Source organism: Marmota flaviventris, chromosome 6, assembly GCF_047511675.1.
Source record: "Marmota flaviventris isolate mMarFla1 chromosome 6, mMarFla1.hap1, whole genome shotgun sequence".
In the NCBI taxonomy this organism is placed as follows: domain Eukaryota; kingdom Metazoa; phylum Chordata; class Mammalia; order Rodentia; family Sciuridae; genus Marmota; species Marmota flaviventris.
In genome coordinates this window covers 71,762,371-71,786,082 of record NC_092503.1, presented here as the reverse complement: position 1 = coordinate 71,786,082, position 23,712 = coordinate 71,762,371, and the positions used below count along the sequence as shown (strand labels likewise).

At 38.7% G+C, this 23,712-nt stretch overlaps 1 protein-coding gene and 1 long non-coding RNA gene across 3 annotated transcripts in view; one reads left to right on the top strand and one right to left on the bottom strand.

Annotated features, from left to right (window-relative positions):
* Mdn1 (midasin AAA ATPase 1) overlaps positions 1–13,857 on the bottom strand; it is a 148,117-nt gene extending 134,260 nt beyond the window's left edge. For both annotated transcript variants that reach the window (XM_071613216.1, XM_071613217.1), the window contains exons 1-2: positions 13,616–13,857; positions 27–253 (exon numbers count right to left, since the gene is read on the bottom strand). In XM_071613216.1, coding sequence (XP_071469317.1) covers positions 27–253; positions 13,616–13,717 — 329 coding nt within the window. In that variant the 5' untranslated portion in view covers positions 13,718–13,857. The remainder of the gene's footprint in view (positions 1–26; positions 254–13,615) is intronic.
* Positions 13,858–13,993: 136 nt separating this feature from the next.
* Positions 13,994–22,874, top strand: LOC139706225 (uncharacterized). The gene is made up of 3 exons (XR_011707860.1): positions 13,994–14,537; positions 19,656–19,732; positions 22,782–22,874. It is a non-coding gene; the product is annotated as an uncharacterized lncRNA (long non-coding RNA).
* The last annotated feature ends 838 nt before the right edge of the window (positions 22,875–23,712 follow it).

Below are 23,712 nucleotides of genomic sequence, written 5' to 3'. Positions count from 1 at the left end.
ACATGAAGAATAAAATTGCTACTCACGGGAGCACATCAGGATGGCTACTAATGAGCTTGCTCATACACACACAGAGGCGTTCATGCAGATCATGGTTAACATGGCCTCCTGTCTTGATGGCTTCAGCATTCCTTTCCAGCAAATCCAAAAGGAGAGGGCGCAGCTGACGGCCAATCAGCACAGTGTAATCCTTATCCAAGAGCAACTGTGCTAAAATACTCAGGATAGACTGGCGATCTTGAGGTGTCCACACCTGAGAGAGGGGAAAAATAAAATGTTCATGTAAACAGTACTCATTTGTATTGCTAGAGAAGACCAGAGAAGAGTCCTAGCGCAGAATCAAAATAATCAATTTTCAGACTTAATGAGTTTCTCTTATAAAACAGTGGTGTTTTTATGAAATAGAGGACTCGAATTAACTTATTACTAATAAGCTTCAGTTCACTGGGGTAAAAGAACTGATGCGGTACGGTGATGCATGCCTGTAATCCCAGTGGCTTTGGGCAGAAGGATCTCAAGTTTAAAGTCAACCTCACCTCAGCAACTTAGTGAGACCCTAAGCAACTTTGCAAGACCCTCTCTAAAAATAAAAAATAAAAAAGGGCTGGGAATGTAGCTCAGTGGCTAAATTTAACAGGTTCAACTCCCCATACCAAAAAACAACAAACAAACAAACCAAAAAATCCTGATACGTGAATTCTAAGTAAAATGCTATCCAGTCCCTTAAAAACAACCTATATTGCAGGGTTTCAACACTGTCCAGGACATCTAAAACCCCAATGCTCCTCTGGTTCCCTTACTTGAATGAAAAACCTAAGAAATCTATAGTTACTATGCAAAAGTAACATCTCTGGTTAAGAAAAGTCAGAAATACAAAATTAGGGACAAGGGGCAGAGCTCAGTGGTAAAGCATGTCTTAACATGTAGGAAATTTTTCTTTTTCTAAGGTTTTGAGATGTAATGTTAGTTATTTGGTGACTTTCTATTTCTTTAATGAATGAGCTCAATGCAATGAACCTTCCTCTTAGAATTGCCTTCACAGTGTCTCAGAGATTTTGATATGTTGTTACACTATTCTCATTTACCAATTATTTTATTTCATCCCTGATTTCTTCTGCTATCTAGTCATTCAATATCTATTATTTAGTCTCCAGTGTTAGAGTACCTTCTTTTATAGTTGATTTCATTATGATCTCATAGAATACAATGTATTATCTCTCTCTTTTTTTTTTTTTTTGTACATGCTAATAGTTGCTTTGTGGTCTAAGATATGGTCTATTTTAGAGAAGGATCTGTGTGCTGCTGAGAAGTTAAGTATATTCAGTCATTGATGTATAAAATATTCTATATATCTGTTAACTCTAAGTTATCAACTGTACATTTTAGTTCTATAGCTTCTTTAGTTTTTGTTTGGAGAATCTATCCAGTGGTGACAGAGATGTGTTAAAAACACCCAATATTATTGTGTTGTGTGGTCTATTTGCTTCTTGAAATTAAGAAGAGTTTGTTTGATGAATGCAGATACTCCATTGCTTGGGGCACAAATTTTTACAATTGTTATGTCTGGTTGATGTATAATTCCCATAAGCAGTATGAAATGTGCTTTGTCTCTTCTGATTAGCCTTTGCTTAAAGTCCACTCTACCTGATAGGAAGACAGAAACCCCTGCTTATTTACGAGATCCATGTGAATGATGTTTTTCCCATCCTATTACCTTCAGTCTGTGGATGTCTTTGCCTATGAGGAGAGTCTCTAGGTGATGGCATATTGTTAGGCTTTGTTTTTTCATCCAATCTGCCAGTTTATGTCATTTGATGGATGAATTTAGGCCATTTATATTCAATGTTATTATTGAGAAACAATTTTTATTCCCTGTCATTTTATTTCTGGATTTTAATTTGAATTAGTTTCTTCACTGACTATTTTTCTAGAGTAGTTCCTCCTTTGGCTGGCTTTCACTTTGTTTTTCACTTCTTCATGAAATATTTTATTGAATATATTTTGTAGTGCAGGCTTTCATTTAACTTTTGTTTATCATGGAAGATTTTTATTTTATCATCAAATATGAAGCTTAATTTTGCTAGGTTATAGTATTCTTGGCAGGTATCCATTTTCTTTCAGAGCTTGGTATATATTATTCCAAGACCTCCTAGCTATGAGAGTCTGCGTTGAGAAATTAGCTGAGATCCAGATTAGTTTCCCTCTAAATATAACCTGATATTTTTCTCTGGAAGTCTTTAAAATTCTATCCTGGTCTGTGGTTGTGGTTCAGTGGTAGAATGCTTGCCTAGTACCTGTGGAGCACTGGGTTTGAACCTCAGCACCACATAAGGAAAAAAAAATGAATGAATGAAATAGAGGTATTGTGTCTATCTACAACTAGAAACATTTTTTAATTCTATCCTTATTCTGTATTTTATCCCTGATTTCATGCTTTACAACATCCTTTACCTTGCAAATTAGTTTACCTATGTACATTTTAAAATCCTACTTTGACATTTATTCCACCATGGTGTAGTTGGATTCTGTTATTGAAGTATCTTGGTTTGTTTGAGGCAATTTGTTCCCTTGCTTTTTTATTTTGTTTGTGTGTCTACCTACCTAAGAGTATGGATCTGAGTCAGTAGACATTCTACCTAAGGGTTTATAGTGTCCATGAAGGTTTCTAGTAACCTCACTGTTTAGGGGGAGACAAATAAAAACAACAACCAATGCAAAAAATATACAGCATTAAACCAAATAGTTCCTGCTATGACATCAATGATGTTAATTGTCACAATACACAGAAATATAATCAGTTATTGCCTATAATAAAAACAGTAAGTCTGCAAAATGGTTTATAATTTTGAATGGCAGACAGGGAGAGAACAGAAGTGATGTAGGATGTGATGATTACGGAGGAGGAGGAAAGAAGTAAAAAACTAAACAAAGACTAAAAGAACAATAGAGATTGTTAGCAGAAGAGAGAATCTAGTGAACAGACACATGAGAAAAAATATATGTAAAAATTTTAAAAATTAAGAATATAAAAGAATACAAAACTAAGATATATGTATCAAACATCCTCGTCCTCAAAATACTGATCCATGAAAAATGGCTTCAAAAATAATAGAAATGAGGGGCAAAAACAAATATGAATATGTATAATGGTCCATGAACCATTAAGGTCACAAAGAAAAGGTAAAAGAAAGATCTGGATGAAAAGTTAAAGAATTGTTTCCACTGGAATTCAAAAAGTTAAAGACTTGTTTCCATTGGAATTCAAAAGATTCCCAGCTTCCCTCCTCAGCAGTGTTCGGTGAGGTCACTGGGGTCACCTGGAGGGTGATGCTTGCTCTACTCTCAGGGTAGGGTTGCTGGAATGAGAGAGGTAACCCCTAAAGGAAATGTTTAGACTTAGGTAGGCTCCAGGCTCTTTGGTCTGAAGGTTTTAAATAAGCAATTGCTGGTCCACACTGGAAGAGAATCCCAGGGATCTCCCCTGGGTTCCACTCAAGTGGTGGAGGAGCCAATTCTTAGTCCACTATGTCACCAGCAGACCCTACGTTTCCTGCTCTCAGGTTCAGTCCCCAATCTTCGCCTCTCCTGCCCCTGCCCTTCTGAATTCCCAGCGAGGCACATTTCTTCTGCCTGGTCCTGCAAGCAGCCGGATTGGAGAGCAGGGGTGAGAGCTGGGTGGATTTCCACCACCAGCTGTCCCCTGTGTAAACCTCTCTCCAGGGCTGATTTTCTCCTGGTCACTTAGGCACAGTCTCTGTCCAGTGATGTGGGTTTGCCAGGTCTGTATTTCAGGCCAAACTCAGGCTTGCCAGGAATCAGTTACCCCAGCTGTTGGCCCCTGTGCCAAGGCTGCAAAATGGTTCTTCCCCTGTCCTCCACAGGCAACCAGGAGAGATGTGGCTTCTTTCCCACACAAAGATATTGTGCAGCACCCCTTTCAATTTAGTCGGACAGTAGGTTTGATCTCTAAATTCTCTGCACCAAGACATGCCTCAGGCCTCCCCAAAATGCAGGTTCCTTTAATTCCTTTACCTTCCACTTTGCTCTCAGATCACTCTGGCTGGTGCCTCTAGCCATGCAACGGCACTGGGGATATCTTCCTTATTTTATTATATCCAATCTCTCTAGTCCCAGATTTGCTTTGAATGTCCAGTATTAAATTCCAGTAAAGAGCTCCCTGCTTTTCTGTTCACCCACCTTGCTGAGAAGCTGCCCATTTGCTTTCTTGGTTTTATACCATGGAGCAGCCAGGAAAGTGGCATTCTCTATTCTGCCATCTTGACACCCACAGGATTGATTTTTATGATTAAAATTTGCTTTTTCTTCTTATTTTTAATGTTTTAGTTATAGATGGACACAATACCTTTATTTAATTTATATGTGGTGCTGAGGATCAAACCCAGTGCCTCACACGTTAGGCAAATGCTCTACCACTGAGCTACAATCCCAGCCCTCAAGAGTTGCCTATTCTTGAATTTTATATAAACTGAATCATTTATTACTACTCCTTGCTATCTGGCTTCTTTGCTCTGTATAATGATTTTCACAATCCATATAGTGGTATGAATCAATAACTTATTCCATCTCATTAGCACTATTTTTCCTATATGAATACACCACAATCTATTCATTCACTTGTACATGGATATTTTCATTTTCCCAGCTATCACTGAAGTTACGGACTTTTGTGTACAAGAGATTTTGGGACACATTTTCATGCTTTCTCATTAACTAAAGTGGGACTGTTGGGTTATATAGTAATTGTATGCTCAACTAAAAGTAAAAATTTTATACATGCTAAGCACACACTCCATCCAGCTGTACCCACAACCCTAAAACTGTACTTTAAATTTAAAACAATTTCAAAGAAATATTGTAGCGTTTAACTTTAAAAGAAACTTCTCCAAACTAGTTTATCATCTTAGCGGTCCACCAGCAAGCAATGTCTAAGACTTGTAGTTGCTACATTCTTAGTCTTAATTTTAGCCATTCTAGTGGTGGTGGAGCAAGATGTCTCCTGTGCTTTTATTTGCATTTACCTCATGACAGGATTCTGAGATTTTTTTCAGGCATTAAAAAGCCACTCAAATATTTACTTTTATGATACTGCTGATAAAGTCTCTAACTTTCTTCTTTTGTGTGTGTGTGTGTGATGGGGATTGAACCTAGGGCCTGGTGCTACTACTGAGCTATACCATGATTACTTTCACCTACTGTTAAACTGTATTATTTTATTATTCCATTGTAATGTATAAGTTCTTCTTCTTCTTTTTAATGTGTAAGTTCTTAACATCTTAGTCCTGTTAGAAATGTTTGTGCTATTCTGTCCTAGATTGTGGCTTGACTTCATTTTCATGTTTTGTAAAGTAGGTATTTTACATTTTGATGAATTCAACATTAAGACTTTATGTTATGATGTTTTTAGTGTCCACTCAAAAAAATCATTGTCTCCCCAAATCTTTTGTCTTTTCTTGCTTACAAAACTTTTTCAGTTGGGCGTACTGATACATAAGAAGCCACTTGAGAAGCTGATGCAGATCACAAATTCAAGGCTTGCCTGGGCAACTTCACAAGACCTATCCCAAAATAAGAGGCTGGGGTGGGGGAAGAAATTATGTACTTAGCAGTTTTAGTTTTGACTTTTATGTATACATTTATGATGTACTATTAACTGGTGGGCTTGACATAAAGTGGAGTCAAGGTTCACTTTCTTCCCCAGTGTTATTATCCTCTCCAGCAAAAATTATCTAAAAGTCTATCTAGGCTGAATGAAGTGTCCCATAACTGTAATCCCAGCTACTCAGCTAAGGCAGGAGGATCTCAAGTAGAGGCCAGTCTTAGCAACTTAGTAAGACCCTGTCTCAAAAAGAAAAGAGGGCTGGCGATGCAGTTCAGTGGTAGAGTATGCCTGGATTCAATCCCCAGTACTGCAACAAAAAAAAACTGATTGTCTGTCTATTCCCTGTTTATTTATTTGACAGCCTTATTAAAAACCAATTGACTTTATTATGTGTGAATCTATTTCTGAATTTTCTAATCTTTATACACATCATTAAACCAATTGACTTTATTATGTGTGAATCTATTTCTGAATTTTCTAATCTTTATACACATCATTATACCAACACCATAGTCTTGGTAACTGCAGCTTTATAGGTTTTGAAATAAGTCAGTTAAATCCTCCAACTTTCTCTCTTCCAAAATTGTTTTAGCTATTCTACTTAAATTGTGTCTCGTTTTAAACTTTGAAATTATTTTATCTATTTCTGTACACACATACACACACACACACACACACACACACACACACACACACAGCTGAGATTTTAAATGGGTTTGTGTTGAATCTATAGATTAATTTGGGAAAAATCTTATTCTAACCCGTTTCATCCCATCATCTCAGATCTGGAACACCTATAGTGTACAATATATAAAAATGCAAAATAATTGTAATTACAGAAAATTAATGTAAAAACATATAAGTTCTAGATTTCAGCCTATTTTAACGCACCTTGTCCATTTTATTGAAATATTCACAGAATTAAAAACTTCGGACTCATGAGCTAACAATATCAAATCTTCCAATTAATAGCATGTTTCCATTTACTTAGGTCTTATTTGTCTTACCAATCTCTTGTAATTTCCAATGTACAGACCTTGTACTACTGCTCTTGTTTTGGACACAGGGTCTTACTAGGTTGCCCAGGATAGTCTCTGATTTACAATCCTTCTGCCTCAGCCTCCTGAGTAATGGGGATTATAGGCATGTACCACCACACCCAGATCCTTATCTGTTTTTTCAACAAATTAATTTCTAGTTTTACTTAATTGCTCTATAATACCTACATTTTCTATTTCATTAATTTTCATTATCATCTTAATAATTCTCTTCCTCTATTCACCTTGGGTTTAATTTGCTCTTCTTTTCTAATTTCCTAATTGGAATACTTATTTTTATATCATGATTTTTCTTTCCCAAGAATTAATACTATGAAATACCCTCTAATAGTGCTTCAACTGCATTTCACAAATTGGGATACACTGTTTTCAATACAATTCAGTTAAATTCCTCATTTTTTGGTAATGATTTCTTTTTCAATCATCAGTTTTTACAAGTTTTTACTTAATTCTATTATTGAGAGATTTTCCTCAGTATCTTCTTGGGATTTTCTCCAGTGTGGTTACAGAATATATCTTGTACGTTTCAATTCTCTTAAATTTGAGAGTTGTCTAATGATCAGTTGTTATAGTTTAGATATGAGGCACCCCCCCACACACAATGTCTCATGTATGAGACAATGCAAGAGCACAGGTGAAATGATTAGGTTGTGAGAGCTATAATCTAACCAGTGAATTAATCCACTAATGTGGATTATTTGGGTGGTAACTATATAGGTAGGTAGGTGTGGCTAAACAAAGTAGTTCTCTGGTGATACACATTTGGGGTTTATATTTTGTCCTTGGTGGGCAGAGCTCTCTCCACTTCCTGGTTGTTATGTTCTGAGCTGCTTTCCTCTGCCACAAGCTTCCACCACAAAGTTCTACCTCATCTTGGGCCCAGAGCTTACAGAGTCTGCTGACCATAGACTGAGCCTCTGAAATCATAAGCCAAAATAAACTTTTCCTCAAGCAACTCTCGTCAGGTATTTTGGTCACAGTGACAAAAAACTAACTAAAACACCAGTAAAGGATCTTTTTGATAACTATTGCAGGTGTACAAATTTTGCAGTCACTGGGTACAACACCCTACAAATGTCAATTAGGTCAAATTCATTGATGTTTTTCAGGTCTTCAACATACTTACTGATGTTCTGTATTTGTTTCATTTATTACTAAAAGAAAAATGATGTTGACATCTCCAGTTATAATTTGAAATTGTCTTTTCTGTCACACTTTGACACTTTGTTTTAAAACTCTGTTATTAGGTACACATGTATTTAGGCTTGTTGACTTTTTGGTAAGCATTACTCTTTTTATTATTATGAAATACCCTTCTTTATCTCCAATAATATTCTTTCTCTTAAATTTTACTGTCTATAATATTAATACAGCACTCCAATTTCTTTTGATTCCATTTGCATGGATCTCCTTTTCCATCTTTCATTAATTTTTTTAATACTTATTTTTTAGTTTTAGGTGGACACAATATCTTCATTTTATTTTTATGTGGTGCTGAGAACTGAACCCAATGCCTCACACATACTAGGCAAGCACTCTACTACTGAGCCAAAACCCCAGCCACTTTTTCCATCTTTTTATTTTTGTTTCTAAATTTAAAATGCAACTCATCTAATCAGCATACACTTGGGTCTTGCTTTCTTTAATAAAATCTGACAAACTGTTTAACTAGTGTATAATTGATATGACTGAGTTTAAAAATACCATCTTGATGTATGTTTGTACTAGCTTTACTTTTGCCTATTTCTCTTTCTGCATTCTTTTATATTAGTGTTTTCTGGGAAATGGGCCAAATTTATCTACACGTGAATGGTACCAGGGGCACTTACCCACTGAGCTTCATCCCCAACATTTATTCATTTATTTTAAGAATGGGATTTCCTAAGTTCCTTAGGGCCTTATTAAGTTGCTGAGGTTGGCACTGAACTTGCAATCCTCCTGCCTCAGCCTCCCAAGCTGTTATCTACATTTTTATATACCAAGTTACTTTTAATTAGATACTCAACATAATAGATATCATATTAGTAGTCTAGATTTTATTCTCTTTCTTTGTTCTAGTAGGCAATCAATCTATGTTCAGAGTAGCCTGATTCTTCCAACATTTGTTTTAAATTTTGTTAAGTATGGGTCTAGGAAATTCTCTATTCTAACAAGCAATTTAACCCTATTTTTAAGTTAGGGTCCTTTTGGGTTTTCCACTGATTATCCTGATAGTCAACCTGGACTTTCCATTTCAACTGGTAGTAGTTTAGCATCTCCTACAAACCCACATTGCTATTCTTTGCCCAGTCTCATGGATTCTCCCTGTACAAACAATTTTATATTCAGCCAAATACTTAACCTGACAATACTCCTAGAGCTGTTCCTAAATTCCAATGCTCTTCTGAGAATACACTAGCTGTCTCAGCCCCCTGAGACTTTGATCTGTCTTTGTGGCTTAGGCACACCACCATTACTGAATTTGAGTTCATCCTCCTCAAAAAAGGATCCAGTAAGTGTTATAGGCACATATACAGGATAATTTTAGGGATTACCTTATTTTCCTTTGTCAGAGATTGCAGTTTTCTAAGTTGCCTTTTACTCAATGTTTGAAATAGTTTTCGTGTATTTTATCCAGAATTTTCTAGTTGTTTTTTAGCAATAGAACTAATCCAGTACCAGTTATTCTATTATGGCCAAAAAGAGATATGTATTTGACCACAGGGGCCGACTCCAGTCAACAACACCAGGGGGTAATAATTTAAGAAAGCACAGTGTTGCACGAGTATCAAACCCTGGGCAAGGTGGAAAATTAGGCTGGGCAGGGTTTCTTCTTATTTTTACACTACTTTTTTTTTATTAATTTGTTTAGTTTGAGGCTGGATAATTAATTCCTTGTCTTGGGTGGTTGTTCTGTAAATTCTAAGGACATTTAGCAACATCCCTGGCCTCTAAGCACTAGATACCAGAAGATTCCCTGCCCCTACTATCTCTAATAACCAAAAATGTCTCAAGATTTGCCCTCCTTCCCAAGGGAGGGGGACTGCCCCACCCTGAGAACCAGTAGACTGGCACTTGCTGGACTGGCATCGAAATACATTTCCAGGGTACACTTGTCTAGCATGTAACACCTCCCTTGAATCCCCAGGGTTTGAGTCCCAACATTAAAGGAACAAAGGGAAGACTGTAGGAAAAGGAGTACAATGGCATACCAAGTGGTTTCCCTAGTTTTGTTTTTTAATTTTTGCAGTGCTAGGGTTTGAACCCAGGGCATCATGTATTAAGCAGACCTTCTTCCACTGAGCTAAACCCCCTGCTCAAGTCAGATTCCATTTTGGAAAGATCAGTTTGATTCTGGAAACAATGGGGAGCTTTATGCAAAGCAGTTACAGATTTGGATTTGTCTTATTAATAATTAAATTAAATTAGCAAAATAAAGAATCCATATATTTAAAAACTTACGTTATTAAATTACTAGTTGCTAGAGGAAATGGAGGGTGTCAAAGAGTATTATGGAATGACAGGCTAAATACAGAGGTTTTTGTTGTGTTTTTGCAATACTAGGGATTGAACCCAGGGCCTTGCACATGCTAGATTTGCTAGGCAATTGCTCTACCACAAGTTACATTCCCAACTGGATTTTTTTTTTTTTTTAAGACAGGGTCTCTCTAAGTGCCCAGGCTGGCCTCAAACTTCTGATCCTCCAGCATCAGTCTCCCAAGTAGCTGGGATTACAGGCATGTGTCATCGTACCTGGCAGCTGAAGGTTTCTTTCTGAAATATTGACAATGTTCTAAAACTGATGGTAGTGACAGATGCACAATATATGTGAATCTTTTAACTGAAAACTTTTAAATGGAGATACATATGGAATGTGAATTGCATAACAACAAAACTGCTTTTAAAAATAAGAGCAGTGGGGGATATAGCTCAGCGGTAGGGCATTTGCCTAGCATGAATGAGGTCCCCGATTCAATTCCTAGTTAGTGTAGTTAGGTAAATCAGGTCTAATGAGTAAAATGGAAAATGAAGGCCTTGTTGTCCTGGAAAGCAAAGCAGCACTTGGGAAATTGAAATGTTAATGTTCCCAAGGCCCAGAGCCTATCCCAAAGAAATGTTAATAAAACAGCTCCCAGCAAACGAGGAAATGCTAATCAGAAGCTCCCCAGGCACTTCAGGCCCAAGATTATTCCTCAGGCCCATCTGCCCCTCACCTTTTGGGTCTCCCCACCTACATTCTATCACTGCAAGATAACAGAACAAAGGACAGGAATTCTGACAGAAATGCGGGAAAGCTGAATGAAGACCTTAGCTATAAAAGAGGGAAGACTTCCCCCCCTACCACGGATTCCACCTCTTGGGTCCCCTTCTTCCTCCCGGGAGGGGAGAAGTCTTTTCTGCTGTCCTTAATAAAGCTTCTACTTTCCACTCTAAACTTGCCTCGGCGTGCTTCTCTGGTGTTATACTAAACAGCGGTAACACCAGCACCACAAAAATATAATAATAATTACTAGTGCCAGCTACTGGGGAGACTGAGACAAGAGGATCACTTGAGTCTAGGAGTTTCAGACAAGCCTGGGTAACAGAGCCAGACTCAGGTCTCAAAAATAACAACAAGAAGGACAGAGGGTATAGCTATTGTAGAATACTTGTTTAGCATGCGTGATGCCCTGGGTTTGACCCAGTCCTGCCAAAAAAAAAAAAAGTGTATATGTATGTGTTCATATGTTATTATAGCTCACATTTCCTGATGACTTCTTACATGCCAGGCAGTATAAGTTCCTTACTCAAATTTTCTAGTCATCACAACAGCCTTATTTATAGTAGTAATAACAGAAATCACTTTTATAAACAGTACTTAATCCTCACCTCAACCCATAAATTAGACACTATCATCCTTACATCCTCATTTTAGAGATAAGAGAACTGAAGGGGGGAAGAAAGTTAAGGTGACAAAGCTAGTAGCTGATCCTAGAACCCACTTGTTTACCTCTTTCTTTTTTGTGCAATACTAGGGATGGAACCCAGGAATTCATGCAGGTAACACAGGTAAGCCCCTGTAACTACTTTGCAACTACCATATTTATATGTTTAATAAAAAATCCTAGTGGAGTTAAGTAATTTGCACGAGAGACTGAAAGCAATTAAGTAAATGAAAATGGATTTAACCTTCAGTCACACTCCAGTTCCAGGACCCATGCATTCTCCTAAGCACTCTAATCTTCATTAACAGACAATGATCAAGGAAGTAGGAATGGTAGTAGTAGTAGGGATGAAATGAATGAACAGATTCAATAACTTGGAATACCAGCAAGATGTCTTGACTCCATATGAAGAAAAAGGAATGAAAAAAGTTAAGGAAGGGCTGGAAGTGTAGCTAAGTGGTGAGCACATGAGTGCTTGAGGCCCTAGGTTCAATATCCAACATCCCAAAATAATAGAGTTGAGGAGACCCAGTTCTCTATCAGTGACTGGACAGAAGGTGGAATCACCAGCTGAGATGAAAAACAAAAGAAAGCAGCATATACTAAAAAGTTCTTCAGATCCCACTGAGAATTGACATTTTAAAAGTTTCTGCAGCTTTCCAGTAAAAATATTTGCTTCCAAAAAAATAGAAATTAGGATGGACAATAAAATCAACTCTTCTCTAAGTGAAATTCATCAAATTATTACCCAGAATGGAAAAGAACAAACCTGAAAGATATTTCTGAGACTGGACAAAATTTGACAATGTGAGGCTGAGGAAAGGAAGATACAATATTTCAAACTCCTTAAGAAAAATGAACTTTCTAGTTGGGAAGCATTACTATACAATACTCAGAATCTACTCGAGTGATTCTTATATTTCAGTGTATCAGATTCCCTAAAACTTATCTAATAAAGGCTACAAACCATTTTTTAATTCTCACCACCCCCAACACACTGATATTAATTTTTTTTCTTCAGTGCCAGGAACTGAACCCAGGGCCTCCTGCATGCTAAGCCTATATTCTTTTACTGAACTACACCTCCAGACTACATCCAATTACTGTGGTAGGAAGTCAGAAATCCCTTCAAATTGGTCAAAGAACCCTAGACTTAGAACCTGTCCTCTAAATTCTAAGCTCACTTACAGAAAGATACCTCTAGTGACAACACAAAATTCAGGAATCTTTCACAAGCTCAGTTCATCGAAATTGATTATCTCCTTCATTAGTAAAACCACCAAAAACCTGTTTCGTCTCTAGACCATCAATTAGCATTAGATCCTCTTCATTGCAACTTTGCTAAGGGCCTGGGGGCTAGGAACCTAGGTAGCAGATTCAACTCCCTTTTGCTTCTCAGGTGCAATTTGTTATCATCATACAAATATGCCCCTTAGTTGGGGGTGTAGTTCGGTGTTAGTGTGTGTGCCGAGCAAGCACGAAGCCTTTGGTTCAATCCCCAGCTCCTTCCACACCTCCATCCCCAAAAAGGGGGTGGGGAGGAGTACCTCTCCTATGAGTTCACTGTCCTTCTAAACCGCTTAGGTCCCTCAATCCGTCACCCAAAATAAAGCTGTTGCTTCCTTAGGCACAGCAGAAACGCCATCGATACTCATTTGTGAGTCAGAGAGAAGAGAGTAGGAAAAAATACACATACACGCGCTCAGCCAAGCTAACACCCGAAGCTGGACTACGCACACTAAGGTAATATACGCGTCAAAAGAGCAAAGACGTCATCTCAACTTCAAAACTCAACCACATACCTTTCAGAACGGCACCCCTGCCACACTGCCTGAGCATTGCAGAGGGGTCGACGTGCTGGAGAGGGGAAAGGGAAGGCTCCCCCAGGAAGGCTCCTTCCAGTAGCCTCAAACACGTGCGGACGCCTCTGCCACCGTCCAGCCACCGCCAGCAGCCAGAGTAACAAGACGCCGCAGCGCACCCAGGGGCGACCAGGGTCTGCCCCACGCTTTCCCTCTCCCTCTTTTCCTTACCTGCTTGGCCAAGAATCTGCCCAGCTCACTGCGGCTCTTCTCGTTCTTGGCAGCGATTAACCGCAGTGGTGTGGCCGCCACCTCCAATAAGAGGTGCTCCATGATCCTAGGCCCTCTGTGCCGGGGAACCCCAGCGCTCACTGCTTCTTGCTCAGAGATTCCGAGCTGCCAAGGTTCCAGCGCCCGAACCTCCACCCACTACTCCCCTAGGGATAGTGGCCGCCGCCGCTCCGCGGAGATCTGGCGAACAGCAAAGCACACGTGGGGGAGCACGCCGCGCTGCGCATCATCAGCCAGCGACGCGGATGGTGGGCACTACCGGCCTCGCCCCCGTGGCGGAGGAAACGCCTACGTCACTATCGCGCCAGTTCCGGGAGGGGAATGGAAGCTGAAGTGACTTTTGAGCGATTAATTCCTGAGTGATGAGTGCTCTCAGACACAGTGCGTGACAGGACCGACAGAAGACTCCGCCAAACCAGGAAATAAGAGAGCTTTAGGGGCGTGTGGTCTCAGCGATGCCTCCCTCCGCCTCAACACAGAAAAAGATAAAAATGTGAAACAGAAGTGGATTTGCCTTCTAAGCCTCTAGGATACTACGGGAATCAGCATATATTGATAAACACAGCCCTTGAAGTGTACATATAAATATTGACAATAATTTCAATTTGATAATATTTAAAAGTATGATATATACATTGAAGAATATTCTGAAGGACCGGGCCTACCTGTAATCCCAGCTGCTTGGAAGGCTGAGGCAGGAAGACCACAAGTCCGAGACCAGCCTCAGCAACTGAGAATCTGACATAAAATATTCCAGATAATATGAAAAAGATGGACAAAATCTGGGCGGGTGGCACACGCCTAATCCCAGTGATTCCGCAGGTTGAGGCAGGACGATCCAAAGTTCAAGTCCAGCAACTTGGTAAGACCCTGTCTCTAAGAAATAAAAAGGGGGACTGGGGTTGTAGCTCAGTGATAGAGCACTTGCCTTTCACGTGCAACGCATGGGTTCCATCCTCAGCACCACATAAAAATAAGTTAATAAAATAAAGGTATTGTGTCCATCTACAACTAAAACAAAAAATATTTTTTTTAAAAAAAGAAGAAATAAAATGGGTTGGGGAATGTAGATCAGAGGTAAAGCACCTTTGGGTTCAATCTCCCATATCCCAAATAAATAAGTAAAAATAGCTGTGCGCGGTGGCATATGCCTGTATTCCAGAAGCTGGGGACACTGAGGCAAGAGGATTCCAAGTTCAAAGCCAACCTCAGCAATTTAGCCAATCCCTATCTCAAAAGGGCTGGGGTGTGGCTCAGTGGTTAAACGGCCAATACCCAAAATTAAAAATAGAAAGATTGATAATATTAGCATATCATTTTTGCCATCACCAGTTAATTAATTGATACAGGCAATAGGTATCAGTGGCTGCTAATAGCTCAAAAGGAACAAAACCCCAGAGTTTAGATGGTTCTCCAAGAACATAATACAACCTATGATATAGCCAAAATTAGATGGTTCTCCAAGAAGAACATAATACAACCTATGATATAGCCAAAAGGATCAAATCTCTGGATTCAGCTGCCAATTTGCAGAAAATAAAGAGGACATAAGAATATGTTAAACTGCATCATGAATATGTAATCGGAAAAATTGACTGTTGGAAATGCTACAGGTCAAAAGCTCAGGTTCTTCAAGAGATAAATAAAAAGGAAAAGGAAAGCATGTGAGGGAAAACTGTGTATGATAAGAAACAGCAATGGACTGAATGTGCCTCCCACCAGATATCATATGTTGATATTTAGAGGTGGAGTCTTTTAGTCTTTTAGAGGCAATTAGGTTTAAATGAAGTCATGAGAGTTAGTATTCTTATAAGAGAAAGAGACAAGAGTCTTTTCTCCAGGCCACCAGAACATAAATAAATTTGATTAAGCCCAGTGTGGTAGTCCATGCCTATAATCATATATACTTTAAGTTATAAGGCTAGTCTGGACAACTTAGGAAGAAACTTCCTTAAAATAAAAAAACAAAATATAACAGGGCTGGGGACCTAACTCAGCGTACAGTGCTTGCCTACTATGTGGGGGGCCCTGGGTTCAATTCCCAGGGTATATAAACACACACACACACACACACACACACACACACACACACACGAAGATATGAAGGAATAATTATGGGGAAATCTTAACAGTGGTTATTTCTGAAAAAGCAGAATGGACAATTTAAAAAACACATAGAAGCTAGATCTTGTGGTGTGCACTTGTAGTCGTAGCTACAAGTGAGGCAGGATTGTAAATTAAATTAAAGGCAGCTTTGGCAACAGAGTGAGAATCTGTCTCAAATACAAAACTACTGAAAGAAAAAAAAAACAGACATAAAGTGTGTGTATACATTCCGCAGTGATAGGGATCAATTCCACAACCTCATGCATGATAGGCATGCTAGCTAGGCAAGTGGTCCACCACTGATCTACACCCCTAGCCCAAAATATATTAAATTTAAATCAATAACAATATTATCTTAGTGTGTTCAGTCACTAAGTCTATGGTATTGATACCATAGACTGGGTGGATTATGAACAACAAAAATTTATTTCTTTCATCTCTAGAGACTGGGAAGTCCAAGATCAGACCAAATTTGGTGTCTGGCAAGGGCCCACTTCCTGGCTTATAAATGGCATGGAAATGCAGAAAAGAAGAAGGAGCTCTTTGAAGTCTTTTATAAGGGCACTAATCATTCATGATGGTTTTGTGAGAAATAGTAAGCCTGATGGTCCATTTTCAGAACATAGTATTTAACCTTAGTTGGAATGTAAGATCCAATCCTAGCCATTTGAGCTTCCCAACCTGTATCCGATTGTGGCTATTTTAACTATAGCCCTTGCCTTCACCCTCCCCAATTTTAGAGTTAGCCAATTGTGTAGATGGCAACCCCAAGCTCTTCCTATCAGAGCAAAGGGCAGCCTCACATTCGGGATAAAAAGAGGCAGTCTGCCCACCCAAGTGTGTTTGCTTGCTAGACTTAGTTCAGTAGCACACCCTTCTGCAGAAGTAAATGTTGCCTTGCTGAGGCACCTTGGTATTTTTAACAGTTGCACCCTCTTGACCGAATCACTTATCAAAGGCCTCATCTTTTAATATCCATGTCGTACGTTAGCATTTCAACAAATGAATTTTGGCACCAAGTTTTAATAAGGATGTGCAGAGCAATGAGTAATCTCATGCAAAACTGGTGACCACGTAAACCGATAAAACCACTTTAGAAAATGTGTAGCACTATCTACTAAAGCTGAATACATGCACACCTTATGCATACCCAATTACTCTTTAAGGTATAATACCAAGATAAGTCTATAAATATTAGTACCAAAACATGTGTTAAAGAATGTAAATAATAACAACAAAAATCCAATTTAAAAACAGGAAAAGAACTTAGACATTTTCCCAAAGATACACAGGTGGCAATAAGTACATGAAAAGGGCCAGGTGTGGTAGCAGACGCCTGTAATCCCAGTGGCTTGGGAGGCTGAGACAGGAGGATGGAGAGTTCAAAGCCAGCCTCAGCAATAGCAAGGCACTAAGCAACTCAGTGAGATCTTGTCTCTAAATACAAAATAGAGCTGGAGATATGGCTCTGTGGTTGAGTGTCCCTGAGTTCAATCCCTGATACCAAAAAAAAAAAAAAAAAAAAAAAAAGTACATAAAAAGATGTTCAATATCACTATGTGGAAATGCAAATCAAAATCATAATCATACTTCACACCCATTAGGATGGTTATTATTATTTGAAAGAAGGGAGGGAGGGAAACAAGTGTTAGTAAAGATTTGTGGTAATGGAACCCTTATGCATTATGGGTGGGAAGACAAAATGGGGAAGCCATGTGGACTACTATAAAAAATAATTTAAAAATTAAACAGTGGGGCTGGGATTGTGGCTCAGCGGTAGAGTGCTCACCTAGGACATGCGAGGCCCTGGGTTCGATCCTCAGCACCACATAAAAATAAGATAAAGATATAAAAAAAATTAAATAGTGGGGTATGATGGCACATGCCTGTAATCCCAGCAGCTCAGGAGGCTGAGACTGGAGGTCTGGAGTTCAAAGCCAGACTCAGCAATGGCAAGGTGCTAAACTACTCAGTGAAACCCTGTCTCTAAATAAAATACAAAATAGGTCTGGGATATGGCTCTGTAGTTGAGTACCCCTGAGCTCAATCCCCAGTACCTAAAAATAAATAAATAAATAAAATTACCATACAATCCAGCACTTTAGGGACTTCCACTTTAGAAACTCAAATATTTATGCACCCTTTTCAATATTATTTGCAATATTCTAGAGGTGAAAACAATCCAAATGTCAAATGATAAAATGTGGTGGACACATACCATGGAATATTATTTAGGCTTAAAATAAGTTAGTGCTGGAGTTTTAGGTCAGTGAAAGAGTGCTTGATCCCCAGCACTGAGAAAAAAAAAAAAAAAAAAAAAGAAGGGGAGAGGGAGAGAAGGAAGGGAAAGAAGGACGTTCTGGGCCAGATGGCCAAAGCACAGTTCCACACCCACAGCACCTTTGTGAACATGTTGGACATGAACATGTGAGCAAGTTGAACCTGATAGCTGAAGGAGAGAGTCATTCAGACACTATGCTTGGGACCCACTCTGCTCTCCATGAGTAAATTCAGAGAACTCTTCAGAACTAGATGAACTCATAATTATTTAAGAAGTGCAGAGTATTGAGGAGTGAAAATTGAACCCCTAAACAAACTAGATGGAAATAATAAAGCATAGCTGTTTTAAATCAGTGATGGATAAAAGATTTAAAATAGCAGCTTTTACCAACACACAGAAACTATTCTCATCACTACTCCTTGAAGAAAATACCCATTAAATTTCTAATTATTGCAGATAAAAATAATATGAATCTTTTTCAAAATAACCTGATACTTAGAAAAGGCTCTAGTATTCAGAATTCATAATATTATCCATGGTAAAAACTAGATATATAAAAATTATGTAATGAGGGCTGAGGTTGTGGCTCAATGATAGAGCACTCACCTAGCACAAGGGAGGCACTGGGTTTGATCCTCAGCACCACATAAAAATAAACAAATAAATAAATATAAACAAATAAATAAATAAAGGTATTATGTCTGTTTACCACTTGAAAAATATTTTTTTAATTATGTAATGTAAGGACAACACTATAACCTTAATTCTTATATAGTATTATTAACTCACATTCACTCCTGCATTTGAGTCAAAATACTTACTGATTTTTTTCATTGGCAATAATTATGAGTGCAAAAAAGTTTCCTAGTTGTACAATCAAATGAAAAATTATACTATCTTAATTTTGCAATAGATTGTAATTGCTGGTGTCATTTTTATACAACAAAGCAAAAGCTTAATGGCAAAATAAGAAACAAAATAGCCAAAATTCTTCATTTAACAAAAAGGAAATTCTGACACATGCTACAACACAGATGAAACTTGAAGATATAGTGCTAAGTGAAATAAGCCACACACAAAAGGATACATGTATGATTCCACTTATATCAGATACCTAGTACAGTCATATTCACAGACATTAAAAAAAATAGAACAGTGATTACCAGTAGCTGGAGCAAAGGGAATGGAAAATTACTATTTAATGGTTTCCATTTAGGCACATGAAAAAGATATGAAAATGGACATTGGTGCTGATCACACAATATGAATGTACTTATATTTAATGCTACTAAACTGTACTTATAAAATGATTGAAATACAGAATTTTATATTTGTGTGTGTGTGTGTGTGCATGTGTGTGTGTTTTACTGGGAATTCAAACCAAGGTCTGGGGTTCAGGATGTGGCTCAAGTGGTAGTGCGCTCACCTGGCATGCATGAGGCCCTGAGTTCAATCCTCAGCACCACATAAAAATAAAATATTGTGTCTATCTAAAACTAAAAAATAAAAATAAATAAAACCAAGGCCTCACCCATGTTAAGGAAGCACTCTACCACTAAGCTCCATCTCTAGCCTTTTTTGTTCTTATTTCAGACAGGGTCTCACTAAGTTGTCAACACTGGCCTGGAACTTGGAATCCTCCTGCCACAGCCTCCTAAGTAGCCAGGATCGTAAGCATGCCCCACCACACCCAGCCATAATTTTTTTTCCCCCAAACTGCATACAGCACTATTTCTAACAACCCCAAAATGGAACATAATCATCTGTGACAGTAGAATATATTAATTGTTATATATTCATCCAATTGAACTATATAGCAATGAGAATGTACTATTGCTACACTAAACACAGGAATGAATCTTATATACTGCTTAACAAAATAGTGAAATAATTCGAGTATGAATATTATTATGAATCTATTTGAAAAATTCAAAAATAAGCAAAACAAACCCATAGTAGTAATATCTATAGGCAGAAGAAAGGGTTATAACTAGGAACAGGGAATGGGGAGGGATTTGGGAGCATGGTAATATTCAAGTTTTTGACCTAGATGGGGGTTATAGAAGTGTTCACTTTGTAAAAATTCACCAAGAAATTCACATTTCTTTTATGTACTTTTGCATGTGTCATAATTCAATTTAAGAGTTTTTTTTTTTTTTTGGTACCAGGGATTGAACTCAGGGGTGCTTAACCACTGAGCCACTGCTGCAGTCTGGCTGGGCACAATTCACAAGCCACTTATCAAGCAGAAACGAACTTTACTTTTAGAACACACACACCGCACCACACGAGCTCTTCAGGAATTCCCTCAGAGCCCAACTGCCACCACCGGCTTCCCATGAGCCTCTCAACCCCCACTCCTCCTGCTCTTGAGGCCAATTGGCTGGGTCACATGGGCGGAGCCAAAAGAGTCCCCTAATGAGCAGCTCCATATATCATATATGACGAGTGCTCATGAAAAAATGGATCCAAATATTTTTTTTATTCACGTGATTTAAATGATTTAATCAGCTGTTGAGGATTGTTTTAATATGTGAACAAAAAAGGAGGTTAACAGATCTGTTTGTTTACTTTCACCTTTCCTTTTCATTATATTTGATAATTCTGTTCAGGATGATGTAAATTGTTCAGAAAATTGTTTTCTTTTAGTGCCTGCTGGAATGTTACATAATTTTTTCTTTAGCCATTATTGCCAGAATTCCTATCTTCATCCCAGTGCCGGTGAAGACAAAGATAAAACCAATCTACAGCTTCTGCAATAGATATCACTGAACTGCTTGCAGAACTTGCCTGGACTGTGTATCACTTGTATGCATTGTGAACTATCTGTTGGTGCTGTGACTTGTGGTAGTGTTGGGGTATTTTTGCTGATGGTGTCATCGGTAGTACAATTTTTCCAAAAGGAGCCGTCAATTTGCTTGGTGTATCCTCCTCCCTTCTGCTTGTGATGGTCATTCAGCTAAAATTTGGGGGCCAACAGAGGTGAGGCAAAGAACCTCACCCCCCGCTGGTACAAAGGCCTATCCACAGGTGTGGCTGTATGCTGGACCGGTAGTCAATGACGGGTAAGATCTAATTGCAATGGTACCAACCTAAGACAGGAGGCTGACGCCTTGAGGTCAGCTCATCAGAGGAAGGGTAAGGACCATATGTAGTATTGGACAACTTAAGGCAGGCACGGTCCCTAAGCCACATGCTTGTTGTTTAAACAGAGAGAGGGAGATGTTGAGAGCCACAGCCGAAGGGGCCCCAGCAAACTTCCAGCTGTTGGCTCACCGTGGCCCCAGCAAACTTCCAGCTCTGTGGTGATGCTCATTGGGCTGTTTCCCCGCCCTTTCAGACCACGGAGCTGCTCATTGGGGGACTCTTTTGGCTCCGCCCACACAACCCAGCCAATAGGCCTCAAGAGCAGGAGGAGTGGGGGGTTAAGAGGCTCATGGGAAGCCGGTGGTGGCAGTTGGGCTCTGAGGGAATTCCTGAAGAGCTTGTGTGGTGCGGTGTGTGTGTTCTAAAAGTAAAGTTCGTTTCTGCTTGATAAGTGGCTGGTGAATTGTGCCCAGCCAGACTGCGGCAAGCCACATCCCCAGCCCTTTGGTATTTTGAGACAGGGTCTCATTAAGTTGCTTAAGCTGGCTTTGAACTTGTGATCCTCCTAACCTCTGCCTTCCAAGTTGCTGGGATTACAAGCCTGTGACACTGCCTAGCAAAAAGTTGGATGTTTTTATTTCTTTATAACTTTATTTGGTACCAATGAGCTACATCTCCAGCCCTTCTTTTTACTTTGAGACAGTATGACAAGTTGCCAAGGCTGGCCTTGAATTTGCAACCTCCTGTTTCAGTCTCATTTTAAATAGCTGGGATTACAGGCATGTGCCACCATGAATAAGCTTAGTATTTATATTCATCCTAACAAGACAAGAACTTGCTTCCTCCATCTCTTCTACTTTATGTTGACAGTTTGAATTCATTAATTTTGGTTTACTGTAGATGTATTTCCTTCCCCCTCTTCCCCCCACCCCCACATACAATTACCAAGATATTTGACTACTAAATTATCCCCCTAGCTTTCCTAATATCTCTGGACTTGTTTTCTTCTTGAATACTTTTCCCCAAAATTTTAACATGTACTTTTGAGTGGTAAATATTAATGCTTTTATTAAACCCTCACATTTTAAAGACAAATTGCTACAAAATTTCAAGTCCAGTACTTTAAAAATATTACACTCTGCTCCTACTGCTCAGGACTCAGAAGACTCAGGTCAATCTGATTCCTTTCTTTATACATTTACTCTACATAAAAGCTTTAAGATTTTTCTCATTATCTTTGATACTCTTACATTTCAGTATATGTCTATATGTGGATATTTTCTCTTTTCACTCTGGCCCTTTCTATCTCTATTTAAACTTTTTCTAAGTCTCCTTTATTTCCTGAATGTTGGCACATCCGTCTTCCATGTCACTTAAATCATTTTCACATTTCCAAGTTACCTTTTTTAAAAAAACAAAACCAAAATAAAACTTCCTTCTGGGAGTTTTCTAGATTGATTTTTCAACTCAACTTATTCTTCAGTTGTATCTATTTTTATTCCATTCAATTTTTTCTTCATTTTATAAAGAGAAACCAGAGTATGTGGGGTTGTTTTTCACTACGGGAGAATGAACTGAGGAAAGTCTGAGCTATATTCTCAACCCTTTTAATTTTTTTAAAATTTGTTCTAGGGCTGGGGATGTGGCTCAAGCGGTAGCAAGCTCGCCTGGCATGTGTGCGGCCCGGGTTCGATCCTCAGCACCACATACAAACAAAGATGTTGTGTCTGCCGAAAACTAAATAAATAAATATTTAAAAAAAAAAAAATTTGGTCTTGTATTAGGGATTCAATCAGAGGCTCTCTACCTCAACTTTTATTTCCAGGATCCTTCACTTTTTTTTTTAAACAAGGTCTCAATAAGTTGCTGATGCTGCCCTCAAATTTGCAATGTTCCTGCCATCGTCTCCAGAGTAGCAAGACACACACCCCACAGTGTTTTTTTTGTTGTTGTTTTTGTACCAGGGATTGAACCCAGTGGTGCTTACCACTGAGGCATCCCCAGCCCTTTTTTTATATTTTGAGACAGGATCTCGCTGAATTGCTTAGGGTCTCAATCAGTTGCTGAGAACTTGAGATCCTCATGCCTCAGTCTCTCAAGTTGCTGGGATTACAGGCACATGCCACCGTGCCCTGCTAGAATACATGTTCTTGATTTTATTTTTATTTATTATTATTATTATTTTTGGTACTGGGGTTTGAATTCCCAGGGTGCTTTACCACTAAGCCACATCCCCAATCCTTTTAACTTTTTATTTTAAGGCAGGATCTCACTAAGTTGCTTAGCATCTCACTAAATTGCTGAGGCTGGTCTTGATCTTGTAAGCCTCCTGCATTAGTCTCCTGAGCCTCTGGAATTACAGGCATGCACCACTACTCCCAGCTCTTAATTTTAAATGTGTCACTTTTTTCTTATTTTTATGTTACATTGGTAAACATTTTTTTGTTTATTACCTTTGACTTAGATTCTGCAGGTCTTATAAAATCCAATTTGTATTCTTTTGAACCAGTAGCTTCCCTTAGTCATCACTCTGCTTATGAACTCTGTGTGTGTGTGTGTGTTT